The following is a 16,811-nucleotide window of genomic DNA, read 5'->3' on the forward strand; positions in this document are numbered from 1 at the left end:
TCTCAGTATTTTTACTGTCTCAGTAACTGTCTTTTGCCTTTTCCAGAGCCATTCAGTATGTATTTAAGTTTCCGCCGTGTTTTTTCATGGCTTGATAGCTCATTTCATTTTAGTCCTGAGTCATATTCCGTTGTCTGGTGGTACCACAGTTTATTTATCCACTCATCTACTGAAGGGCATCTTGATTGCTTCCAAGTTTTGGCAACTGGGAACAAAACTGATATAAATGTCCATGTGCAGGTTTTTGTATAAACAGTTTTCAACTCCTTTGGGTAAATACCAAGGAGCATGATTGCTGGATCTTGTAGTAAGAGCATGTTTAGTTTAGTAAGAAACTGCCACACTGTCTTACGATGTGGCTGTACCGTTTTGCATTCCCTCTAGCGATGATTGAGAGTTCTTGTTGGTCTGCATCCTTGTCAGCATCCGGTGTTGTCATTGTTTTACATTTTGGCTGGTCTAGTATGTGTGGAGTGGTATCTTATTGTTGTTTTGATTTGAATTTCCCTGATGACCTGTGATGTGGAGCATCTTTTCATATGCTTATTGGCCATCTGTATATTTACTTTGGTTAAGTGTCTGTTCAGATCTTTTTCTCAGTTTTAAATTGGGCTGTTCGTATTCTTACTGTTTAGTTTTAAAAGTATTTTGTTATATTTGGGATAACACTCCTTTATCAGATGTGTCTTTTGCAAGTATGTCTCCAAGTCTGTGGCTTTTCGTCTCACTCTTGACATATGTACCTTTTTAAAGAGCATAAACTAAATTACATAATATTAAAAGAAAATATTTATCCTCTTTATTCTACCTTCCATTTAAAAATAACCTGCCTTCTGAGATATTACATATTTACCAGAAAGTTGCAAAAATACTACAGACAGGTCTTGTGCACCCTCTGCCCAGCTGGTTACATCTTATATACAATATAAAAACCAGGAAACTGACATTGGTGGGATGTGTGCACATAGTTCCATGTCATTTTATCACATGTGTACATTCATGTAACCACTACCATAATCAAGATACAGATCTATTTCATCACTACAGTAATCTCCCTGACACCATCTCCGTCCACCATCCCTAACTTTTGGGAATTTATCAGTCTGTTTTCCATCTCTGTACTAATTTTGTCATTTCAAGAGTATTACATAAGTGGATTTACACAGTATTGCTTTTTCACTTAGTACAAGTTTGTTGAGGTGTATCCAAGTTGTTTAGTGTATCAATAGTTAGTTCCTTCTTACTACTGATTAATATTTCATGGTGTGGAGGTAAAATTCATCTGCTGAAGGACATCAGGGATGATTTCACTTATTTTGCTGTTTAAAATAAATCTACTGTGAAATTTGTGTACAAGTTTGTGTGGGTGTAGTTTTTATTTTTCTGGGATAAATGCCCAGTAGTATGATTGCTGGGATATATGGTAAGTGTATGTTTAGGTTTTTTGTTTCTGCTCTTTTAAAGAAACTGCCACACTCTTTTCTAAAGGGGCTGTACTATTTTATATTTCCACCAGGAATGTGTGAAAGATCTAAGTTCTCTGCACTTTTTGTCAGCATTTGCTTTTTACATTTCCCTGGTAGCTACTGTTGTTGAAAATCTTTTCATTTGCATATCTGCTTTCCATATCTTATTTTCAGTGAAATATCTCATGTCTTTTGCCCATTTAAAGTTGGATTTTTGTTTTTTAGTTTTGAGTATGTTGAGATTATTTCATATATTCTAGATGGGTCCTTTGTTAAATATGTGTTTTACAAGTATTTTTTCCAATGTGTAGCTTGTTTTTAATTTTAATTATAGCCAACTTATTGCTTTTTTCGGTCTCATGGATCATATTTTCTGTGTCATGTCTGAGACCTCTTCACCAAGCCCTAGGTCCTACGATTTTCTTTTGTTTTCTTCTAAAAGTTATATAGTCTTACATTTTAATCTCTGATCCATGTTGAGTTAATTTTAGGTAAGGTGTTTTATTTCCAGTTTTATTCTTTTCCTATGGGTATGCAGCTGCCTCAGGACCATTTGTTGAAATGGTTAAACGGTCTTATTCCACTTAATTGCCTTTACACGTCTTTCAAAAATCAGTTGACCATATTTGTTTGGGTCTGTTTCTGGATTGTCTTCAGTTCCATTAATCTGTGCATCTTCTGTCAACTTTATATATCCGTTTACTTAAATTGTCTTTCATTTCCTGCATCAGCATTTTGTAGTTTTCAGTCTCTAAGTCCTGAATATATATTTTAGATTTATACCTGAGTATTTAATGTTCTTTTGAGAAGTTATTAACAGTATTGTATTTTTAATCTGGAATTCTGTGTGCTTGTTGCTAGTATATAGAAATATGGTTGATATTTTGTATGTTGATCTTGACTCTGGTGACCTTGCTGAGCTAACTCACTAGCTGTAGAAGTTTTTGCTGTTGTTGATTCCTTGGGATTTTCAATGTATCAATCATGTTATCTGAAAATAGGGAGTTTTATTTCTTCCTTTCTTATCTGTATGACTTTTTCCCCCTTTCTCTTCTGCTTCGTTGCCTTGTCTAGAACTTCCAGTACTATACTGAATAGTACTGGTGAGAGTGGAGTCCTTGCCTCGTTCTTGCAAAATTCTTGTTTGTCCTTGTTTGTTCTGTGAAAAATTTTGAAACATTTCATGGATTCTTTCCTCCTCTGTTTTTCTCTTTTCTCTCTTTTTGGAATTCCTGCCTACGTACTGGAACTTTGAGGCTGTCCTTTAACATTTCTCTTGTGTATGTGTTTGTGTGTGTGTATAAATTAATGCTGTTTTTCTTTTTTTTTTTTTCGGTGTTTTTGCTGTGTTCTGTAGGAAACTTTCTCTGATGCTTGTGTTGAGTTTTTAAATAATATCTACCTTGTTTTTAACTTCCCAGAGCTCTTTTATTTTCTAAGCGTCAGTTTTTCATTGCATTCTTATATTGCTTCATGCCTGAAATATCTTCTCATATTTTTAAAATTATTAATGATAGTTTCAAAATTTTAGATACTTTCTTCCTGTACAGAGTTAACCACTTTTCCAGGTGCTTGTACCTGTTTGTAAGCAGCAAACTAAAAAGCTGATTGCAAGCAATGTGTATGTGTTTGCCAACCTCTAACTTTATTGAGGGTGCTTTGGTGTGCTGTTTCTTGGAGCTCTCTGGTTGACAGTCTTTCAGTCTTTCTTCACAGACTGACTGATTTAATTTTTTTTCTAATACATTGCTATTCATTTTACTAGTCTTTTCTCAGGATTTTGCATTGTTGTGTATTGAGAATGGCCTGAAATTTTGAAGTTTTTAAAGTTTCTGTTGTGACCTTCCTTTATTTAGTTTTGAAATCAAGGTTATACAACTCTTAGGTAATTAGTTGGTGGAATTGGGGGTGGTTTTCTGATTTCATGGTGAATGTGTATAAGGTTGACGTTGCTAATTTTAAAAAAAGGTTTTTAAATGTTGGTTCAATTTTGAAAATAGTTATAAGTTTATTTATAGCTCTTCTAGTTTTTGTTCAGTCAACTGTATAAATATATCAATTTAAATGAATGTTTTGCTATCTCTTTAGCTGTAAATGTTTTGAGAGAATGAAAATAATGGGAAATATACAAGAATACTTCTCAAAGTTTTATTTTACATTTTATTTCATGTTCCTCATCAGGTGCTCAAAAGTGTGACAACTTTGCTGAAAAAAGGCCCCTCCTTGGTGTTTGTAAGAGCACTGGATCTTCTGGGTAAGGAATTAAAAAAAATTTCTTTGAACCACTATTAAAATTTTGTATTATTTCAGAGGGGGAACTTTGATGTCTTCAAATCTTTGTTTACCATAAGAGTATGCTCTTACAAGACAGATGGGAAAGGAAATAAAAACATATTTAGGGTTTTTGTCACTCAGTCCTTGGGATTTTTCTGCTCACTGTTTTCTCAAATGTAGGGTGATAGCAAAACATGAAAGCAGTACCTCAGACTTCAGTCTTGAAATAAAAGATTAGCATCGTTAAGAAAAATGTGTTTCAGTTTATGTGTTTATTTACTATTTATAGTGGCCTTCTACAGTGGATTAGAACTTACTATTAGGTCGCCATCGTCGTCATCATCTGTCATCATCACCACCACCACCACTACCACCACCACCATTAACATTTACTGTTGTTGTAGCTAGCATGTGCCTGACACTGTTCTAAAGGCATTCCGTGAATTTTCTCTTTCATTTCTTTCAGCAATACTATGAAATAGATACTGTTCTTAGTCCCATTTTGCAGTTTAGAAACACTCAGGCGCTGAATTCACACAGTGGAGCTGTGGATTCAAACCCAAGCAAGCATTCTCTTAATTCCATGCTGGTTACATTTGTGACCATGAGAGGACTATGGACAAAGATGATTAATGGTTATTACTCAGGAAGTCAGATTTTCCCCTACTTTCTCTATATAATAAATGAGAATATGTGCTTCTTAATGGCTTGTGGTGATTTAGTTATCAGGTTTGTCGTGACCTTTTCACTATGTAATTCCAATTCAGCCGCTGGTAAAATTTCAATGGCCTATACAAACCATGTAATTGAAAGTTACTGGGTAGGCAGTCCAGGGCTAGTGAAGTGTTTCTGTGATATGTCATTAATGACCTAGATTCTTTCCATTTCTAGTTTTGACATCTTTTAGGATCTGACCCCTTCCCCTAATGATCTCAAGAAGGCTACTGTCTTTTCAGTTAGTGCCTCTCCTCCACTTGAACTCCTAGCTACAAGATAAGCAGGGATATGATTATGGTTTTGTTAGTAAGGTAGAGGATCAAAATGAATATTAGGCTTGACAACCAGTAGTCCCTGCCTTGTACTTTCAGCTGATAGTGTACACTCTAGGTCATGGATGCAGTGCAGAAGGGAAGAATGTGCTAGTGGTGTTACATGATTAGGTCTTGGAATCTTAATCGTTGCTTTCTGGGGAAATGGTTGGGCTACATACATGCATTACAAGGCAGTTTTCTTCCGGTGTAAATTTTTGGGTTGAAGTGGGCAAAAATTTACTTTGTGCTCATCACTCTGCCAGGTATGGGATGAGGATACAAAGCATGAAAACCGAATTCCTTGTCCCAAAGACTTAAGGATGTTGCTGAAAACAAAAACATAGCACACAGAAAATGATTGTGATATAATGATGTGTAATAGGAATTCAAAGAAGGTAGAGATCAGTGTGCATGGATTAATGGGAGATGGCCTCATGAGGAAGGCACAGCTTATGCTGGATCTAAAGGAATAAGAAAGTTTGGCAGTACATGAAGACGACTAAGGACTTCCAAAGTACGTTATAAAGCTATAAAAGGGGAACAGACACTGGTATAAATATACTTAGGAAAGATGGAGGTTTGTGACTTAGAATGAAGTCCATCTGCAAAACAGGTAATAACAACCATTTCAGTGCTCTAGAACTCAACCAAAGGCTTCCAACAATGTGGAAAGTGTTTATGTTTGAGAAACCGGTAAATATTAAGCCATAACAGTGGCAATCTGTCACATTCATGCCCGGAAGCTGCTCCCATCACACTCCACCCTTTTCCCTTCCAACTTGCTTGATTTTCCAGGGTGTGCAATGTCATGATGATGCCCAGCAGCATTGTCCCTGGAAGTTATGGTCTTGGGGTCATGAGATTTGTGCAGGCCCATGGCTCTTTTAGCCTAAAGTCATGGTTAGCTGAGGCTTCATGTAGGGGCAGAGGAGCCATGAAAGCATCCAGGGAAAGCTAAAATCTAGAAGACTTGAAAATGTCTGCCTGTTGAACGTGTTCCTCTACCCACACATAGATCCTTTTGGAAAGGATGACAACCTTTATTGACTTAGGGTATTTGAGCAAATTCCCTGTCGAATCTTTGGCTAAATCACTAAGCTACTTAGACACAGGGGCAACCCCCAGGCAAGCAGGCTTTAAAATGAAAACAAGAATTAAAGAAAAGTAAAACTCAACAGAGGCATTAGTAACTGCACATTGTGGAGGAAGAGAGATTTCCAGAATTCTTATACTATTTTATATAACATGTCTAGTTTTCAACATAAAATTATGATACATACCAAGAAATAGGAAAGTGTGATATATTGAGAAAAGTAGGCAATAGAAAGTGTTCCTGATTGTTTCCAATGTTAAAATTTGTAGACAGGGCCTTTAAAGCCATTATTCTACATATGTTCTAAGAACTAAATGAACCGTTTCTGGAATGATAGGAAAGTATGATAACAGTGACTGAACAAATAGAGAATCTCAATAAGAAATTAGAAATTGTAGAAAAACCAAATGGAAATTCTGGAGTTGAAGAGAAAAAAGGTGAAATAAACTCTCCGGAAGAACGCAACACCATATTCAAGTCAGCACAAGTATCAGGGAACTGGTGTGTTGACAAGTGAGCTGAAAGGGAAAGGGAACCAAGCAGAAGAGGGGAAACACCTGTGGTGAAAGAAAACCTTGTTGATTTCACTCTTCCTGGTGTTTAGGTCCCTGTAATTCAGGCGCACCCAGTCCTGTTGAAGCCCCACAAAAAGATGTGTTTACGGAAGGTGCTCAGCTACCTACTGAGTTTGCTTTGCAGGTTTTGAAAGATTTTCCATTCCTTAGCAACCCTGCTTAACTGTATGATTAAGGAGATTGTTTTTATTTTTACAGGATTCATTTATTGAGGTATCACTTTATCAAAAAATAAGACACGAAAGGAAGGGTTGTATATAGTAGGTGATGAGATGATTTATTGAGGGATGACCATGATGTTACGCAGGTTATATTAGTCAGGGTTCTCCGGAGAATCAGAACTAGTGGGATGTGGGATGTATGTGTGTGGGGAGGGAGGGAGTGGGGGATTGATTTTAAGAAATTGTCTCACATGATTGTGAGGGCTGCAGATCCAAAATCTGGAGACTGAGGGAAGAGTTACAATTTCAATCCAAAGACAGAATTCCCTCTTCCTCCAAGGAAGTCAATGTTTTAAAATTTTATTAGAACTTTGAACTGATTGGATGAGTCCCACTCACATTATGAAGCATAATCTGCTTTACTCAAACTGCTGATTGAAATGTTAGTCTTATATAAAAAATACCTTCAGAGAAACATCTAGAATAATATTTGACCAAATCTGGTTATTGTGGCTTAGCCAAGTTGACACATTAATGACCACAGGGGCGATGAATATAGTTCTGATTAAAATAGCATTTGCGGAACTTCCCTGGTGGCGCAGTGGTTAAGAATCCGCCTGCCAATGCAGGGGACACGGGTTTGAGCCCTGGTCTGGGAAGATTCCCACATGCCGCGGAGCAGCAAGGCCCCTGTGCCGAAACTACTGAACCTGCACTCTAGAGCCTGCGAGCCACAACTGCTGAGCCCGCGTGCCTAGAGCCCGTGCTCCACAACAAGAGAAGCCACCGCAATGAGAAGCCTGCACACCACAACGAAGAGTAGCCCCTGCTCACCACAACTAGAGAAAGCCCATGGGCAGCAATGAAGACCCAATGCAGCACCCCCCCCCCAAAAAAAAAATAGCATTTGCTGGGCTTCCCTGGTGGCGTAGTGGTTGGGAATCCGCCTGCCAAGGCAGGGGACACGGGTTTGAGCCCTGGTCTGGGAAGATGCCACATGCCGTGGAGCAACTAAGCCCGTGCACCACAACTGCTGAGCCTGTGCTCTAGAGCCCACGAGCCACAACTTCTGGGGCCATGTGCCACAACTACTGAAGCCCATGCACTGCAATGAAGAGTGGCCCCAGCTCTCTGCAACTAAAGAAAGCCCGTGAACAGCAACGAAGACCCAACACAGCCAAAAATAAATTTATTAAAAAAAATAGCATTTACCTATTTCAAAAAAGTCTATTGTAGGCACTCATTTCCCCTGTCCCATTTCTGCTCATTAATTTATTTCTAGTAGGAGAATCATTCTGGAAAGAGACTGCTATATGTCTGTATCATTTGCTGGGTTGTTTTAAGAATGGTTATTGGGCTTCCCTGGTGGCTCAGTGGTTGAGAATCTGCCTGCTAATGCAGGGGACACGGGTTCGAGCCCTGGTCTGGGAGGATCCCACATGCCGCGGAGCAACTAGGCCCGTGAGCCACAACTACTGAGCCTGCGTGTCTGGAGCCTGTGCTACACAACGAGAGGCCGCGATAGTAAGAGGCCCGCGCACCGTGATGAAGAGTGGCCCCCACTTGCCACAACTAGAGAATGCCCTCGCACAGAAACGAAGACCCAACACAGCAAAAATAAATACATTAATTAATAAACTCCTACCAGCATCTTAAAAAAAAAAGTCTTATAAAAAAAAAAGAATGGTTATTGATAAATAAATGCAAAGATATTTTCTTTTTGTTGTTTTTGTTTGTTTGCTTTTTTCTTTTGGCTGCGTTGGGTCTTTGTTGCTGCATGGGCTTTCTCTAGCTGTGGTGAGCAGGGGCTACTCTTCGTTGTGGTGTGCAGACTTCTCATTGCAGTGGCCTCTCTTGTTGTGGAACACAGGCTCTAGGAGCGCAAGCTTCAGTAGTTGTGGCACGTGGGCCCCATGGTGTGTGGGCTTGAGTAGTTGTGGCTCCACGGCTCTGGGTCACGTGGACTTCAGTTGTGGTGTGCAGGCTCAGTAGTTGTGGCTCATGGGCTCTAGAGCGCAGGCTCAGTAGTTGTGGCACACGGCTTGGTTGCTTTGCAGCATGTAGGATCTTCCTGGGTTCGAACCTGTGTCCCCTGCATTGGCAGGCTAATTCTTAACCACTGTGCCACCAGGGAAGTCCTCCTTGGTTTTAAGCACAGTGCCTTCTAACTAGCAGGCTCTCAAAAATATTTATTTTTTGCTAAATGAATTTTAGTAAGCTTGCTTAGTAACACTTTTTTATGGTTGAGAAAATGTCTTAATCTGAGGAACCACATCTCCTGAACCTGGGTGTTGATGTCTTCTTCAGAGCCTGTGGTGAACAAAATTTTAGGACCCCCTTCACCCTTTGGAGACGTACAAGACATGTCTGTTGCTGTCCATTTCCGTGGCAAATGCTTTATTGAGCACAAGGTGCTTTGGACACTGTCAGTTGCTTATATTCACAATTAATGCCACTTAGTTCTTCTTAGGAAAGTTCAGTAAAATTTCCTTTTGATGTATAAATTTTCATATTTATATTAAATTTATAATAACTTTTCAAAGAAAGGGGGGGAATTACTATGGAAATAATCGCAGTCCTTCCTCATTTTTTATCCTTTAGGTATACACACATTACACTTAGCCCACAATTTTTAATACTGGCTGTTACTGCATTCATGACAGTCATTAAAATGCCATTTTTTTGTTTTTAAATTTTTTTTTTCATTTTTTTCATTTTTTTTTATATTCTAGTGTTGTTGTCTTTTTTTGTGTGTATGTGTCTATGTAGAGAGAAAGAGAGAGGGAGAGGGAGAAGGGGAGAGAGAGAGACAGATACACTGTTTCATAATCATTCCAGATAAGCCATTTAAGTGCTTGGTGGGACATAATGTTTATTGTGCTACTGATCCAGGGATTAAGTCAGTGCCTTGTGTAATAATTTGAGGGAGGGAGGAGAAGTATGGACAGTATACTAAGGAATATACACTTTCTTAGGAAATGAAAGCTCATTGTGTATTACATGCTAAACTGTTCCAGTAATGCAGTTTTTTGTGGTTAGGATTTTGTTGGGTATTATGAATAATTGCAAAAGAGTAACGTTATTCAACAGCTGACTACAGACCTTGAAGAATGTTTAATCCAATATAATATCATCACGTTATTGGAGTGAAGATGTGATCTTTACATAGAGAGAATCATAGAATGCTGGTAGTGGAAAGAACCTTGAAACCACGTAAGATATATGCTACAGATAAAGGAAGTCTTATCCAGAGACTCACATCATATATCACATCATATATACAGGGATGTAATATACAACACAGAATAAAGTCCAGATTTTATAATAACTTTGTATGGTGTATAATCTATAAAAGTATTGAACCACTGTGTTGTACACCTGAAACGAATATTGAAAGTCAACTATGCTTCAATTAAAAGAGTGAGAGGGACTTCCCTGGTGGTCCAGTGGCTAAGACTCCCAATGCAGGGGGCCCAGGTTCAATTCCTGGTCAGGGAACTAGATCCCACATGCCGCAACTAAGAGTTTGCCTGCCTCAACTAAAGATTCTGCACACTGCAACAGAAAAGATCCTGCATGCTGCAACGAAGATCCCACACATGGCAACGAAGATCCCACACGTGGCAACGAAGATCCCGCGTGCCACAACTACGACCTGACGCAGCCAAATAAATAAATAAATATTAAAATAAAATAAAATGAAAGTGTGAGAAAATTTCTTTATTTCAATTTGATAGGAATCCCTTATCTCTTATTAAATAAGCGCTCTATGGCCATATTTCCAAGATTGAATTTTAATAATCAGAGAGATTAAGATTTTGGCAACCAAAGACATCTTAAATTTACCTTGAAAAAAGCTAATTAATTTTAATAGGTGCATAGGAATGAAGACTTAATTTCAAAATTAAGGACTGTTCATTAAATATGATACAGTTAGTTCACAGTATTAATAGTTTTGCAGTTTGTTACCAATTGCTAAAAAAGGTCATTTTGGATTGACAGAATTCTGTGGGACTGGTTTTTATTTATTTATTTATTTATTTAATTTTCTTGAAGTATAGTTGATGTACAGTGTTGTGCCATTCTCTGCTGTACAGCACAGTGACTCAGTTATACACATATAGACATTCCTAGGGCTGGTGTTTGGTAGACACTGATCTAAAGCAGCAGTTATTTAGGTGGAGGTTAAGCACAGTTTCACTGTCCTGAAGTGTTGCTGAAGAGAGTTTATTTCAACTTGTGTCTAAAATAAATAAGGGTTATGTTAAATAGAACTAGAAGGGAGGTTGCTTGGGATACTAAGTATCTGACATTTCTTCTTGTAATGAAACGTCACAGAGCCGTTACATACGATGCCCTTGTTTTAACTGATTTTCATCCTGTTGTGTTGTGAGGTCTGATGGAATCACAGTTTGGGCTGGCATTACTTGTGCAGATACAAAAAAGAGGTTTATGCCATTCTTCCAGTCTTTGGTGCTCTAACACATGAGCTTTTTGAGTAATTCCTTGGCCTTCCTTCAAGTACCCAGTCTTTCGCTTGTTCATCTCACTGGTCTTTTACATTTCTGTGGGTGTTCTGCGTTTTCTTCTAGCTCTCTGCATGGCCTTGTGACTCTCTTTACTGCTTTCAAAGACTGGGCTTTTACATCTTTGATATACCATTTATGCTGAAAGCTGCCACCCTGGCACAGAGGTTTTTAATGAGATGGGTCAGGATAGTGGGGTATCCAATATCATGGATTGTTCATAGACCTCTTGACTTTAGTGTTGTCTTAGAACCACCAGAGCCCTCAGAGCATGATAGAGCACACCCTGTTTATCTGATTATGGATGTAATAAAACCTTAAGGAAATAAGATGACATTACTGTAACAGGTAAAAGTTGTTTTTTTATGTATTTATTTAAAAATATAGTATCTAAACTATGGACACCAGTTAGTGGTGTGTTGTAAGATTGTTTTTATAGACATTGTTGTATATTTCCTTGTGAGCCTGAAATTGGTACAAATTTCAAATGGCCCACCAAAATGGTTATATGTAGGTGACTAAACCAAAGGAATCCTGCTTTAATTTTTTGAAGAACTTTTTTTTTTCTTGCTATTACGTGATATTTGTATTCCTGAAAACCTGTCCTGTTAGGGTCCTAGCTAGAAACAGAAGATATACTCAAATTGGGTAATTTGAGGAGAGTTTAAATAAAGTGAATAGGAGCTGAGACCCTTTACCATTTCTAAGCAAGGGGTGAGAGCCATTAGCAGAACCTCCAATGAGAGCCCTTTCAAGATGTTTACCTGACAGGAGCTGTGGCCTCTGGTGGAGAGATTCGGTCCATCTGCAATAACCTGACAGCGGAGCAGCCAGGGTGTCCCCGCCTTACTGTCATTTCTCCAGATGACTCTCTCAGGCTGAGCCCAGCCAGAAGCTGGAGGTTCTGAAAGTTCAGGGAGCCCATGGATGCAATCCGTTTGATATGTGCCAGTCTCCCAAGGCAGGGAGCTGGGTCCCTTGAAAGCAGAGTATTTACAGGGGCAGCATGCTTATTATATTCTGCAAAATTGCACCCTAAAACTGAGATTATGGGGAAAACAGATATGGAGAAAGTTTATACAATGGTGTAATCAGAGCAGTAGTCCTGATTAAAATTTAAAAAGGAATGTTAATATTAATTTAAAAATTACTAGTAAATACGGAATTTTACCTTAAAAAGAAGGCCAAGGAGCCTTGATGGAATGGGGGTATAAGAAGGGGTTGAGACTGTTAAGTTAGAGCGGTAAGAACAAAATGGACAAAGACCAGGTGGAAATAAGCTATAACATTTCTTGTTGCCTAAGCACATGGTCAAACTGAGCCATGACAAACCTGGTCCCTTCTGGTTTTCTGTATTCAACTGAGCTAGTGAACTCTGTGTTCAAAATATACTTTGTATGTTGTATTGTAACACGAACGACTAAGTGCTGTCAATTTTATTAATATCACTTCCTTTATTAATACTACTGATGTCACTCCTCATTCAGAATCATAAATTTTAGCAGACTCTGATGTGTTTGTATACACTTTTAACAGATTTACGAGGTGTAATTGATATGCAATAAACTATATATTCTTTTTTAAAAAATAAATTTATTTATTTTTGGCTGCATTGGGTCTTCATTGCTGTGTGCAGGCTTTCTTTAGTTGCAGCGAGCAGGGACTACGCTTTGTTGCTGTGCGTGGGCTTCTCATTGCGGTGGCTTCTCTCACTGCGGAGCACAGGCTCTAGGCATGCAGACTTCAGTAGTTGTGGCCCGCAGGCTCTAGAGCGCAGGCTCAGTAGTTGTGGCCCATGGGCTTAGTTGCTCTGCAGCATGTGGGATCTTCCCAGACCAGGGCTCGAACCTGTGTCACCTGCATTGGCAGGTGGATTCTTAACCACTGCGCCACCAGGGAAGCCCCTAAAAGTGTACAGTTTTATATGTTTGGCATATGTATACACCTATGAAGCCATTGCCACAAACAAGATAATGAATATAACTATCACCCCCAAAGATTCCTCATGTCTCCTTATAATTTTTCCCTCCCAACTCCTTTTTTTCAAATAACTACTGATCTGGTTTCGGTCACTGTAGATTAATTTGCATTTTCCGGAGTTTTATGTAAGTGGAATCATATAGTATGTACTTTTTTTGGTCTGGCTTCTCTTACGAAGCATATTTATTTTGAGATTCATTCATGTTGTTGCATTTATCATTAGCTCATTCACCTTTATTGCTGAGTAGTATCATACTATATGAGTATACCATAATTTGGTTATCTGTTCACCTGTTGATGGGTATTTTGGTTGTTTCTAGGTTTTGGCTTTTACAGGTAATGCTGCTTTGAACCTAATGTTCAAGTCTTTGTATAGACATATGCTTTCTTTTCTCTTGGTCAAATATATATAAGTAGAATGACTGAATCACATGTTAGATGTATGTTTTTCAAAGTGGTTGTCCCATTTTACATTCCTACCATCAATATAGGAGGTTTCTAATTCCTCTACTTCCTCACCAGCCCTTGACTTTATCAGCCTTTTAAATTTTAACCATTCTAATAAATATGTAATGGATTCTCATTATGGTTTCTATTTGTACGTCCCCCATTTTTTGTTATTCTCAACCCTCAATTCAGTTAACTCTTCTTTCATGAGAAATAGGTTATTGTCCTAAGCCAGTATGATTTCTAGTGGTTTGGCATACAGCATTAGATGCATGAACCATATTATCTCTTCCTTTGTATACCTAGTGAGAAGGATGTAGTAGCACCTAATGACTGTAGTCTGTTGTTTATGGTTACTACTTCCATGTGTTTTGGAGCATTCTTTTTTATTTTATTTATTTATTTTTGGCCGTACCATGCTGCGCAGCATTCAGGATCCTAGTTCCCCGACCTGGGATCGAACCCATGCCCCCTGCAGTGGAAGCGTGGAGTCTTAACCACTGGACTGCCCGGGAAGTCCCTTTTGGAGAATTCTTGATTTTAGTTTTTATTTTGTCCCAATCAGTTTTTCTCTGCTACAACTTAAAAAAATTTTTTTGGCTGCATTGGGTCTTTGTTGCTTCATGCGGGCTTTCTCTGGTTGCGGCGAGCAGGGGCTACTCTTCATTGCAGTGCATGGGCTTCTCATTGCTGTGGCTTCTCTTGTTGTGGAGCATGGGCTCTAGGTGTGTGGGCTTCAGTAGTTGTGGAACATGGGCTCAGTAGTTGCGGCTCGCGGGCTCTAGAGCACAGGCTCAGTAGTAGTGGAGCATGGGCTTACTTGCTCCGTGGCATGTGGGATCTTCCCGGACCGGGTCTTGAACCCATGTCCCTTGCATAGGCAGGCGGATTCTTAACCACTGTGCCACCAGGGAAGCCTTCTGCTACAACTTTTAATGTGTGTTTTGAGAGCAAGAGCTTTATGAGTCCCCAAAAGGTTGAAAAATTGGTGAAGAGATGGTGCAGGTACAAGGGAAGCAAAGGAAAACAGCTTTAATAATTAAGCAAAAGACGGTCTTATAAAGAGGATTGAAAATGGACATAGAATTTAAAAAGTATATTTTCTTTAGAATTAGCTCACTCTACTGAACTGGTTGTATGTTCTAGAAAATTGCATTGTGTTGTGAGAAGGAGTCATGTTTTTTGAGAAACTTAAAAATAAATGTATATAATACATTAAATGGAGAATGAAACCAGTGGTGGATTAACATTATCAAACTATGAGGCAGCTGCCAGTCTTCCACCTTGGACATTTTTTCAAAGATCCTTCTTCTTCTTCTTCTTCTGTTTTTTTTTTCTTTTATTTGTGGACAAGGTGCTCCATTTATTTTTGCATATACAGATTTTGTGTACGAAGCCACAAAGCATTTTTTTTAACATCTTTATTGGAGTATAATTGCTTTGCAATGGTGTGTTAGTTTCTGTTGTAAACAAAGTGAATCAGCCAAACGTATACATATATCCCCATATCCCCTCCCTCTTGTGTCTCCCTCCCTCCCATCCTCCCTATCCCAGCCCTCTAGGTGGCCACAAAGCACGGAGCTCATCTCCCTGTGCTATGCAGCTGCATCCCACTAGCTATCTGTTTTACTTTTGGTAAAGTATATATGTCCATGCTACTCTCTCACTTTGTCCCAGCTTACCCTTCCGTATCCCCATGTCCTCAAGTCCATTCTCTACGTCTGTGTCTTTATTCCTGTCCTGCCCCTAGGTTCATCAGAACCATTTTTTTTTTTTTTTAGATTCCATATATATGTGTTAGCATACGGTATTTGTTTTTCTCTTTCTGACTTACTACGCTCTGTAAGACATGACAAACTCTAGGTCCATCCACCTCATTACAAATAACTCAGTTTCATTTCTTTTTATGACTGAGTAATATTCCATTGTATATATGTGCCACATCTTCTTTATCTATTCATCCGATGATGGACACTTAGGCTGTTTCCATCTCCGGGCTACTGTAAATAGAGCTGCAATGAACATTTTGGTACATGAATCTTTTTGAATTATGGTTTTCTCAGGGTATATGCCCAGTAGTGGGATTGCTGGGTCATATGGTAGTTCTATTTTTAGTTTTTTAAGGAACCTCCATACAGTTCTCCATAGTGGCTGTACCAATTTACATTCCCACCAACAGTGCAAGAGGGTACCCTTTTCTCCACACTCTCTCCAGCATTTATTGTTTGTGGATTTTTTGATGATGGCCATTCTGACCGGTGGGAGGTGATACCTCATTGTAGTTTTGATCTGCATTTCTCTAATGATTAGTGATGTTGAGCATCTTTTCATGTGTTTGTTGGCAATCTGTCTATCTTCTTTGGAGAAATGTCTATTTAGGTCTTCTGCCTATTTTTGGATTGGGTTGTTTGGTTGTTTTTTTTTTTTTACATCTTTATTGGAGTATAATTGCTTTACAATGGTGTGTTAGTTTCTGCTTTATAGCAAAGTGAATCAGTTATACATATACATATGTTCCCATATCTCTTCCCTCTTGCTTCTGGGTTGTTTGTTTTTTTGATATTGAGCTGCATGAGCTACTTTAAATTTTGGAGATTAATCCTTTGTCAGTTGCTTTGTTGGCAAATATTTTCTCCCATTCTGAGGGTTGTCTCTTCATCTTGTTTGTGGTTTCCTTTGCTGTGCAAAAGCTTCTAGGTTTCATTAGGTCCCATTTGTTTATTTTTGTTTTTAATTCCATTTCTCTAGGAGGTGGGTCAAAAAGGATCTTGATGTGATTTATGTCATAGGGTGTTTTGCCTATGTTTTCCTTTAAGAATTTTATAGTGTCTGGCGTTACATTTAGGTCTTTAATCCATTTTGAGTTTATTTTTGTGTATGGTGTTAGGGAGTGTTCTAATTTCATTCTTTTACATGTAGCTGTCCAGTTTTCCCAGCACCACTTATTTAAGAGGCTGTCTTTTCTCCATTGTATATTCTTGCCTCCTTTAAAAGATCCTTCTTTTATGGCTAGATCAGATTGTCTGTTAAAAACTTTATAGAGTTATAGTGTCAAGGAAAAGATACTTCCTGTCAAACATGTCAGATTCTGATATTGAATATCCATCTGAACGTAGATCACCTGAAAGTAGATTCGCCTTTCAAGAAAAGATCTTCTCAGTATGGAGAACAGTATGGAGGTTCGTTAAATAACTAAAAATAGAACTACAGTACGACCCAGCAATCCCACTACTGGGCATATATGCTGAGAAAGCCATA

The 16,811-nt window shown here is 38.6% G+C and overlaps 1 protein-coding gene across 13 annotated transcripts in view; it reads left to right on the forward strand.

Moving 5' to 3' along the window:
* Positions 1 to 16,811, forward strand: part of BCAS3 (BCAS3 microtubule associated cell migration factor) — a 575,920-nt gene that overhangs the window by 84,327 nt on the left and 474,782 nt on the right. For all 13 annotated transcript variants that reach the window (XR_007473338.1, XM_049701671.1, XM_033431625.2 and 10 more), the window contains exon 7: positions 3,648 to 3,720. Coding sequence is in view for 12 of the 13 variants with exons in the window: in XM_049701671.1 (XP_049557628.1) it covers positions 3,648 to 3,720 (73 nt within the window). In the remaining variant the exon portion in view is untranslated. The remainder of the gene's footprint in view (positions 1 to 3,647; positions 3,721 to 16,811) is intronic.

This window comes from Orcinus orca, chromosome 19, assembly GCF_937001465.1.
Source record: "Orcinus orca chromosome 19, mOrcOrc1.1, whole genome shotgun sequence".
NCBI classification, from domain to species: Eukaryota; Metazoa; Chordata; class Mammalia; order Artiodactyla; family Delphinidae; genus Orcinus; species Orcinus orca.